Source organism: Poecile atricapillus, chromosome 8, assembly GCF_030490865.1.
Source record: "Poecile atricapillus isolate bPoeAtr1 chromosome 8, bPoeAtr1.hap1, whole genome shotgun sequence".
Taxonomy (NCBI): Eukaryota; Metazoa; Chordata; class Aves; order Passeriformes; family Paridae; genus Poecile; species Poecile atricapillus.
Genome location: NC_081256.1, coordinates 15,213,249 through 15,223,232, shown reverse-complemented (window position 1 = coordinate 15,223,232; position 9,984 = coordinate 15,213,249). Strand labels below are relative to the sequence as shown.

General features: G+C 60.1%; 1 protein-coding gene across 1 annotated transcript; it reads right to left on the bottom strand.

Moving 5' to 3' along the window:
• Positions 1-128: 128 nt before the first annotated feature.
• Positions 129-9,862, bottom strand: LRRC15 (leucine rich repeat containing 15). Its single transcript, XM_058844142.1, has 5 exons — positions 8,876-9,862; positions 5,546-7,288; positions 3,576-3,611; positions 2,823-2,974; positions 129-1,950 (listed from the first exon to the last, which is right to left on the bottom strand). The coding sequence occupies exons 2-5, from the start codon at positions 7,281-7,283 to the stop codon at positions 325-327; spliced, it is 3,552 nt and encodes a 1,183-aa protein (XP_058700125.1). The 5' UTR covers positions 7,284-7,288; positions 8,876-9,862; the 3' UTR covers positions 129-324.
• Between the last annotated feature and the right edge of the window lie 122 nt (positions 9,863-9,984).

Sequence of the window (9,984 nt, the reverse complement as noted above, 5' to 3'; positions counted from 1 at the left end):
ATGCACAGCTCCTGACAAGATCCCAGTGAACCACAGTGACCTTCACTGCCTCTCCCAGATCCACAGACAGTGGTGGGGGAACAGAATGATTCCTCTCTCTGCCATAAGAACTAGCAGCACAGAAATACTAGATAAATTTTAATTATATTTGAAACACACAGGAAACACATAGCTGAGAGGATAAATACCACCAGGCCAGCTGTCGCAGGGAGCTCGGTGAGAGCTGGTGACCATGGCAGCGGTAGCAGAGCAAGACAGAGAGCTGTTTTGTTTCCCAGGCTGGTTCAGAGGCTGCCGGAGCAGAAGCAAACGCCTGCCCAAGCTCTAGGGCATCGAGGGGAGACCTGGTGATGTGTCCTCGTTCCTGCTCTGTGCTGTGACAAGGACACTGACCTGCAGCGTGCCACAGCGGGAGCGCAGCACCCAGGCACCCCGGTAGCCCGGCCCCAAGCCCTGCTCCTGCCCAGGAGGGGGGAGACGAAGGCTGAGCCGCTGGCAGGCTGTGGCATTGCAGGCCACGCTTACAGTGCCCTCGGGGTTGGTGTAAGTGCACTGCCCCGCAGCATCTGTGTCCCAGCCTTCCTCCGGGGGGACACCGTGTGCTCCTGGGCACTCCAGCTGCCCGCGGGACACCTCCAGCAGGGACTGGCCCCGGAGAGCACTTGGATTGGAGCAGAAGGCTTGGCCGTGGATGAGGGGCTCAGCAAAGCTCTGGAGCCAGTGCAGGAGGTAGGAGAGGTGGCAGTCACAGACCCAGGGGTTGTCGGACAGCCCCACACGCACCAGTTCATGGTTGGCATCGAAGAGCCCCGGGGGCAGGCGGGCCAGGCGGTTGTGGTCCAGCACCAGCGCGGTGAGGAGGGGCAGCCCAGCCAGCAGCCTCACCGGCAGGCTGGAAAGATTGTTGTGGCTCAGCTGTAGCTCTGTCAGCCCTGCCAGCCCCTGGAAAACCCCCGTGGGCAAGTGATCCATGGCATTGTGTGAGAGCACCAGGGTTTCCAGCACCGACAGGTTAGCAAAGAGCTCCTGGGGCACTGTCTCCAGCTGGTTACGAGCCAGCGAGAGGTGGAGGAGGCCAGGGGTGCCAGTGAACAGGATGGCAGGCACGGTGGCCAGGTTGTTGCCCTCCAGGCTGAGGACAGTGAGGTTGAGGAGACCTGTGAAGATGTCAGGGGCCAGGCTGCCCAGGGCATTGTGCTGGAGCTGCAGCCGCCGCAGCCCCCCCAGCCCGGAGAAGATGCCGGAGGGCAGCTCCTCCAGCTGGTTACCATCCAGGTGGAGCTCAGTCAGCTGGCCAAGGGCCCTGAAAGCACCAGGAGGCACCTGTGCCAGCAGGTTGTCACTGAGCTTGAGGACACGGAGGGCGGTAAGCGGGGCCAGCAGCCCATCCGGCAGCTCAGCCAGAAAATTCTGTGAGAGGTCCAGGGCCTGGAGCCGCCGGAGTGGGCGGAAGATGCCTGGGGGCAGTGCCTCGATCCTGTTCCCTGACAAGCTCAGGTCCTGCAGGCGGCAAGAGGCAGTGAAGAGCCCCGGCTGCAGGGTGCGGATGGCGTTGGCATTGAGGGAGAGCTTCCGGAGGCTGGTCAGCCCTGCCAGCACCCCAGGGCTGACGGCTGGCAAGGGGCTGCCTGACACCTCCAGCTCAGTAAGGCTGGGCAGCCCCTGAAAGGCACCAGCCTCCAGCTCCTGGATGTTGTTATTGATGAAGACCAGCTTAGTGAGGATGGTGCTGGAGCCCAAGTCCCTCCTGTGGATGCTGCTCAGGGCTGTCTCCACGAAGAAGAGGTGGGTGGCACTTCCTGGCAGGCCCTCCGGGATCTCCCGCACTCTTTCGTTTGAGCAGAAGACTTTGGAGGTGTCGTAGCACTGGCAGGTAGGGGGGCAGGATGGGGACAGTGCCCCCACCAGCAGGGACCCCAGCCCCAGCAACATGCAGATCACCAGCCTGCACTAGAGAAGGAACCAAGCCTCACCCCATGCACCCCCAGGCAGGCAGTGCTGGGGAAAGGGCTTGTGCAGCCAGAAATGCAGCAGGATCAACATCTGAGACACCACCAGCAAAGGCAGCTGCCCTGGCCATGATGCATTCCTCCAGCCCCCACTGCCAGCACCTCCCCAGCACTCCCCTTGCAGGAATGGGGAGCACTTCCCTCCCAGATGTCTCCCCAGGGTTTTTACTCTGTGCCCCCACCCACCCTGTGACAAGCAGGGCGATGCCACCCTCACCAAAGGTGGCGAACAGCCCCATCCTCAGAGCAGCAGCTGAGGTGGGACCTGTGTGGGTCTGTGGAAGTCTTGGGGAGAACCTGTACCCTCTTCAGATGTGTCCACAGGCACAAAGCCAGGCTCTAAGGCAAGAGAATATGTGAAACACAGGGCTGTGCTGCACACACTGGGTGATGGGGACAACTCTGCAGGGCTGCTCTGAGCTCAGTGACAGCAGGAGTGGGCTCCAACACTTGTATTTCTAATTGCCTGCTGGGTACTTTTTTCCCACAAGGAAATATTCAGCCTGACCAAATACCTGTGCCCATCCCACAGAAGCACTATCTGAAGCAGTGGCCTCCAGACCTCTGCCAGTCCCTCCCTAGTTGGGATGCATGCCAGTGCTGCCTCGTGATGGGGTTATTGCCCACCCCACTGCAATGCCCACCTACAGACACCCCCCATCAGTGGAGCTCTCCTGGATTCACACCAGTGCTTGAGAGCAGCACTGGGCTTGACGTTTCCTTTTCTCTATCTTGGTTTGTTCACCAGAGCCAACAGTGGCTCCCACCCGTCCCAAGCCCCCAAAGTACCCAAGCAGTGTGGGCACCACTTACCAAGTGTGGCATCACGGGCATGGTCGCTGAACCTGTGGCAGATTTGCAGGGATGCTGCTTGCTGAGATGGGACAGTGTTTTCTGGGGCAGATGGGAAGTCAGCTGAAGCCAGGGACAAGCTGTTCCTGCTGGGGCGGAGCTGCCCCTCATTGCTTATCGGCAACAACAACCCGTGTCCTTGGAGCACTTTGAAAAATAACCCAGCCTCAGAGGGACTGGAGGTGAGGCCAGAGGAAGCTGCCTGTGAGCATCCTGGCAAGGAAGTGGGGTTCTGGCCTCGGACATCCACTGCTGCAGGGATGGTGGCAGGGTGCTGCAGTCACAGGTGGCTCCAGTTCCACACCAAGGTCAACATACTTGCTTCCAGAATCCCCCTAAGAGAACCCCAGGACTTTGTTAAATCTCACCGGGAAATGGTGCTTAAAATATCTCTGCCATGAGAGGAGACCAGGTGCAGCTTAGCAAGGCAGATGAAGGTTGAACATGATGTTAGAGGTCTTTGCCAACATTATGAGTCTATGGAGAAGGGACAACTGTGGGACCATCATGGTGGTCACCAGGGGTTTGGCATCCCAGCCAGCAGTGGGATGATGAGGGACCCATGGATCAGCTGAACTCCCTAGGAGTTTCAGCCTGCCTGGAGGAGTAGCACACACTACCATAAAAGCTGCATGGCAAGGGCCTGTGTTGGCACAGGCTGGGCTGGCAGCAGCAATGGAGGCACCCCCAGGGGAAGGAGGAGCGATACCTTACTGCACTCAGTCAGACTCATGGAGCAGATGGTGACACCTGGAAAAACACAGCTGACACAATCCAGTGGCAGCCAGCTCTGGGGAATCAAGCAAGCTCCCCACCACCCCAGCAGTGGACTCTGCAGGAGAGAGGGTCTCCATCGAGGAGCTCGCTGAGGTCTCAGCTCATTCTCTGAAACCCCACACACTTCTGTTGTATGGTTTAACCCTCCTTGGACTCCCATCCCAGGCTGGAGTCCAGGGATGAGCAAGGGCTCTGCAAACACAGCCCACTAACCCTCTCCCAGACTTACCAACCTGTACAGGCTTTTCATCAACACTGTAAAAATTTCTGAGTGGAAACTCAGTTTCCTCAGAGTGCAGCCCTTGTTCCTTCTGGACCATTCCCCCTCTGCCCACCATGAAGGAGTGAATAAACAGCTCTTGGCACTTGGAGTGGACAAAGGCACTTTAATGGGAAAGTCACACATCAGCACCCAACAGCCCCATGACACAGTCCCGTGTCTCCTGTTACCACGCAGGACTCGGCTCAGAGGAGTGACCCACCACAGGCACCAGCGTGGAGCTGATTGTGCCAGCAGGGGCTGTGGAGGTGCTACGAGCAGCCAGCACTACAGACACCAAACATGCCGTGTTCCACAGCAGCTCAGGCAGCCTGGTGCCACTGCAGCACACGTGGAGGTGAGCTGAATCCCCCCGTGGTCGTGCTACAGCTGCAGAAGGCAGCTGGATACAGGTGCTGTGGGGGGATGGCGTGGCACCCATTTGCAAACTGCAGAGCAGCAGCACTTGCTGACCCTGCTGCCAGTATCCCCCCTGGCCAAGGGCTGCCACCAAACAGGGGCACTGGGCACACACAGGAGGGCACTCCAGGGAGTAAGAAGAGGATGAAGAAGTTTTGTGAAGCAGAGCAGGACCAGGTTGCTCACTAGCTGGTGGAGAGTGTTAAGGAAATGAGGACAAGGAATGGGGTGCAGTAGATGCAGCTCCAACATGCTCTAGCAGCCCAGGAGCACGAGTACAGAGTCTTCTCCCAGCCCCTAGGACACTTCACACCCATTGCCCCACTCCTCTACCCTCACAGTGGGGCCAGTGCAAGCCCCTGGCACCCTGTGGGGCCGAGGCAGGGCACTGCAGGCAGGGGCACAGCCACAGCAAGGTCAGCACCAGCAAGCAGTGAGGGCTGGAGGGCTGCTCCTGCCCATCCCCAAGGCCAGCACACTGTCCCCTGGCTCTCCTGGCTGGAGGTGCATGAGGGAAGCAGGCAGGTGCTGTGGGCAGGAGAATGCTGGCTGTGCTCTGGCCTGCCCTGCCTGCAGGCAGGGAGGGCAACTGGGATGCAGCTGAGACACTCAGGGTGTGCCAGCCTGGCAGCAGCCCAGCCCCACGGGGAGCCCTGCCCAGGCACCGGTGAGTGATGGAGCAGCAGAGGATATGCAGCTCTCCTGGGGCGAAGGTGCTCGCTCGGCTCCTGGCCCAGCACGACGGCTCACACTGCCTGCCCAGGCAGGGGCAAGGGGGGAGGCATGGTGGGGGCAGAAGGTGGGGAAGGGGGGCTGGGCAGGAGTGAGGGCAGCAGGCAGCATGAGGGCAGCAGCACTGCAGGGAATGATGCAAGGTGAAGGATGGGGAAGTCCTGTTATTTGGGGTAAAGTACCATCATGGCCAGGCTGTGGCTCCTGGCTCGAGGGGTCCCTCTCTGCATCCCACACCTCAGCTGCTGGACCCGGGCAGGGAATGAGCAGAGAGGCTGCCCTGGAGGCAGGAAGGGCTGGGGATAGTGGGCAGCAGATAGAGGTCACTCAGTGGGGAGGCCCTGCTGCAGAGCAGGGACAGGGCAAAGCAGAGCAGGACACACAGCACACACGGTGATGTTGTCCCACCCCAGTCAGCAAGGGCAGCTGATGCAGAGCCACTGTCATGTCCTTTGACCCCACAAGCACCTCTGCCCTCCAGGTCTGCCAGATACTCAGGCTTCATTTGGAGCCTTCATCCTCATGAGCACAACATGGCTCTTCTTCCTGCAGCCATAGACCACCAGTGCCACCAGAGCAGCCAGCAGGGCCACACACACCAGCACGATGACTGCCACCACCACCCCACTCTGCAGGCGTGTCAGCCCCCACTGCCCCCTCTCTTCCTCCTCCTTCTTCTTCTTCTCCTCCTCCTCCTCCTCCTGTGGGGAGGCTGGCAGCCCCGTGGGGGGCTCCATCGAGGCATCTTCTGGCGATGCTTCCCCAGAGGTGTCAGCAGGGAGCAGGGTGCTGGGATGGGGAGCAGCAGTAGGGGGCTGGGGGTCGAGGAACTGGTCCTGTGGTAGCCCAGCGATGGGGATGCCCTGCAGGGCGGGAGGCTGGGCACACAGCGGGGGTATCTCACCCACCTTGTGAGGGTTCTCCTCCAGCCAGCCCTGCAGGGGCAGGATGCCCTTGTCACAGCGCCAGGAGTTGTTGTGCAGCCTCACCTCTCGCAGGGCAGTCAGCGGGGAGAAGATGCCGGCAGGAAGGTACTCCAGGGCATTGGAGTGCAGCTGCAGGTGCTGCAGCCCAGGGGTGGCCCCAAAGAGGCCCCGTGGCAGTGCCTGCAGCTGGTTGTGGTGCAGAGAGATGTTCTGCAGCTTGGGCAGCCCCTCCAGTGCCCGGGCATCCAGACGGCGCAGGGCATTGGAGTGCAGCGACAGCTCCAGCAGCTCCCCCAAGCCCTGGAAAGCCCCCGGTGCCACCGACCGCAGCCGGTTCTTGCTGAGAACCAGGAGCTGCAACTGGGTGAGGTTGCTGAAGACGGCGGTGGGGAGGGTGGAAAGCTCATTCTCGTAAAGCCAGAGCTCCTGCAGGTTGGGCATGGGCCCAAAGGCACTGGGAGAGATGTCCCGCAGGCGGTTGACGTGCAGGGTGATCTTGGCGAGAGCGTGCAGGGGCAAGAAGACTCCACTCGGCAGAGTGGTGAGGAGGTTGTTGGACAGGTAGAGCTTCTGCAGGTTGGTGTTGTGCACAAAGAGCTCCGGGGACAGCGTTTCCAGCTGGTTCTGGTGCAGCCCCAGCTCCTGCAGCTCCGGCAGCCCATCAAAGGTGCCCACCGGGATGTGCCGGAGCCGGTTCTCGTAGAGCCGCAGCACCTGCAGCCGCGCCAGCCGCTCGAAGGCCCGGGGCGGCAGGCGGTCGATGTTGTTCCTGGCCAGGTTGAGCTTAGTGAGGTTGGTCAGCTGGTCAAACACCCCCTCCTGCAGCTCCTTCAGGTTGTTGCCGTGCAGCTGCAGCTCTTTGAGGTTGCTCAGATGAGCGAAGTGGGAAGGCTCGACCTGGAGGATCTGGTTGCTGGAAAGGAGCAGAGACTCCAGCTTGTCCAGAGGCTCAAAGACCTGCACAGGGAGCTCCTGCAGCTTGTTGCTGGCCAGGCTGAGGTAGCGCAGGTCGGGCAGGTTCTGGAAGGCTCCGGGGCTGATGCGCGACAGGATGTTCTTCTCGACGCGCAGCCCGATCAGCAGGGAGGCGTTGCCGAAGGCGGCGTCGCCCAGCTCGGCGATGCGCGTGTTGATGATTTGCAGGGTCATGGCGTTGGCAGGGATGGGGCTGGGGACCGTGGTGATGCTGGCACCAAAGCACTCCACCTGGGCACTACGCACACACTGGCACTGCTCTGGGCACTGGCTACTGGCCAGCTGGATGCCCACCAGCAGCAGCAGCCACCGCTGCCAGCCTCCCTGATCCATTGGGCCTGCAGATAAAACAAAGGATGGAGTTCAACCCCTGCAGTTTTCCAGCTCCCAGAGCCACTGCCAAGGATGGGTGCTGCTTTCCCCCTGGAGAAAGACACCGAGGCTGTGGGCATCCTGCCTCCAGCATGTCAACGAGGCAGAGAAGGGCAGGCAAGGAAAGCTTGGGGCCGGCAAGGCTTGACTCAGTCCAGGCAGCAGCTCAGAGCAAGACAGAACTGGAGGCCACAGTGCCTGGCTGCCCTACCACAGCTATTAGTGGCATCCCTGGCGTCCCAGCTCTCTTGGCTCCTCTGGCAGCCGGAGTGTGGTTTCCTGTTTCACAGAGTGTGGCAAGCTGCTACCAGCAGCACTGGCCTCCTGGCACCACCAAAGAGCCCAGACCTTCATCAGAGCTGGCTCATGGCACCTGCAGCAGCTCCCAGCATTGCCCCAGCACCCCAAGCACCCTCCTGGCTCTGAGCTCCTGTTGCAAAGCCAAGAGCAGTGCCTAGGGATGCCTTAGCTCCAGTCTTGCAGGAGCCTGGGTCAGCAGGACCCTTGCCAGCTCCCCAGCACAGGCTGGGTACAGGCTGACCCTGTGTTCCCCCCGTCCCCATCCAGCAGGAGGTCTCAGCCTGGCCTATTTTTGCTGTCCATGGGGTGACTGATATGGGCATGTATATGCAGGCTGGTCCCAGGGGTGGTGCCCAGCGAAGTTCCCCATTACCCCACAAGCACAGCTACCATGGACACCCTCTCCTCTCTCCTCTGGCCTGGCAGCTTCCTCCCTCCCTCCCTAGACTAAAGCAGCAGCCTTTTGCCAGGCTGGCATGGAGCAGCCTCCCATTAACAGCTTCATGTGGCACAAGGGAGGGAGAAAACCTGCAACTCCTGCTCTGAGCACAGCTCACCCAGACAGGCGACTCAGGAAGCGCTGGGGCGCGGCCACAGTGCCTCAGCTGGCACCCAGGGTGCTGGGGCACAGCCCCTGCCCTCCTCCCTGCCCTCCCCCCAGGGAACACTCTTGCTCTCAGGCAGGGAGGGAGGAACCCTCCCACAAGCCAGCATAGTTTATGTTTCCCATATGGAAACAATCTACATCCAAGAACAGCTTTGTTTATAGCAAGATATTTATAAACTTCCCCAAAAGCTCGGCACATCAAAAGCCCTGCTCATGTCACTCCCTGCTAAGGCAGCACTGAGAGCACCCACACTGGAGCAACCTTCAGGAAAGGCAGCTGGAAACAATTGATCTCTCTTTTTCTTCTAGGGACAAAAAACTTACAGACCAAGAAGCTGAATATTCTCTGCTGCTCAGCCCCTCAGCATCCCATTTCTCCTAACATCAGTCCCCCCAAAATATTACTTTGCCCCCATTAATTTTCTCTGCTGATCATTGTCTGGGACACATTGCCTGTGTAACTTTCAGCTCCCACAGCATCTAAGTGGTCTCACTTTTTCGGAGAACCCGAAAGATAAACATCTCCATCAAATAAAAAGGTGCTGAACATGCAGATCCCACCACTCCACCACCAACCCTCAGAGCTGCCCTGGGAGTCCCTGGAATCCGTGTCCACTCACGGGGGCAGTAGGAGAAGGAGACTTACCCGAGTGTCCTGCAGCCACGAGCACCGAGCGAGCACAGCTCCGTGCTGGCAAGAGAGCAGAGTGTGGTTCATTCTTCCCCTCCCAGTATATAACCCGTCCAAATCAATGAATCAGCACAGGGGCAGTGGCGGGGTTAGGGAAAGCGCTGGAGCAGAGCTGCTTCCAACCTCTATTTCCTCAGCAGAGCAAGCATCTCAAGGATGGAGTTTTGGGTTTCCCCCTCCTGAACCCCAGTGTTCTTGTAAGAAGACAAGCAGAGGGCCCTGTGAACATGCTGCTCATGTCAGCCAGTGCCCAGGCAGCAGCTCAGCCCTGGGAGTCCCCCTGGTCCCCAGTGGGACACAGCCCATGGGGGCAGATAAGGCAAAGCCAGATCCCTGGGCACAACTCTGTCCTTCCCTGGCACGAGTTCACACCAGGGCTGCTCCACAGAACTTCCTTGGCAGAGGCACAGCTCTTGTTTCCCTGTCTATGGCTCCTGTAAGTGTCAGGACCCTGGGTGTGCCTCAGCCCAGAGCCACTGGTGCAGGCAGACCCCTGGCACACCGACCCTGCCTGGGTCACAGCTCTCATTCCCCCCACAGCCACAGATGCCAATGGGCCACAAACCCTGAGCACCCACTGCAGGCTCTGTCCTGTGGGCACCACAACCAGCGCTGCCAGGAAGCGAGCACCGTGCCAGGGTCAGCACCTGTGTGGGTGCCAGCCACGGGCCAGGCTGCTTCAGAGAGTGCTCAGTAAGCCAGAGCATTGCCCACGAGCCATGAGGAACACCTTGGTGCCGAGGAACCCCCACTGCAGGCATCCCTGCATCCCCAGAACAGCACAAGGACTGTCTCCCGGTGGCTGCCCCTGCTCTGCCCTCTCAGCAGCCCTGACGCACAGGTGATGGAGCCTGGTATGCGGGGTGTTTGGAAAGCATCCATCCACTTGTTCAGGAGCACCTGCTGCCACCCCTCCCCTGCCCCCTCCAGCACACATGGGTGCACTGGGATGCCCTTGGGTCCCATCACCCAGCCCAGGTCTCCCCACCTTCTCCAGGCAGTCCCAGTCCAGCAGCTACCGGGAACGGATATTCGGGAGGAAGCGGCTAAGGAGAGTCAGCGCA

Excerpts from the sequence above, each read along its gene's own strand:
- LRRC15 (XM_058844142.1), bottom strand. The coding sequence starts at position 7,283 with ATGGATCAGGGAGGCTGGCAGCGGTGGCTGCTGCTGCTGGTGGGCATC. Across the intron at positions 2,975-3,575 it reads CATGAGTCTGACTGAGTGCA|CAATGAGGGGCAGCTCCGCC; the intron begins GTAAGGTATCGC and ends GTTGCCGATAAG. Across the intron at positions 1,951-2,822 it reads TGCCCGTGATGCCACACTTG|TGCAGGCTGGTGATCTGCAT; the intron begins GTAAGTGGTGCC and ends TTCCTTCTCTAG.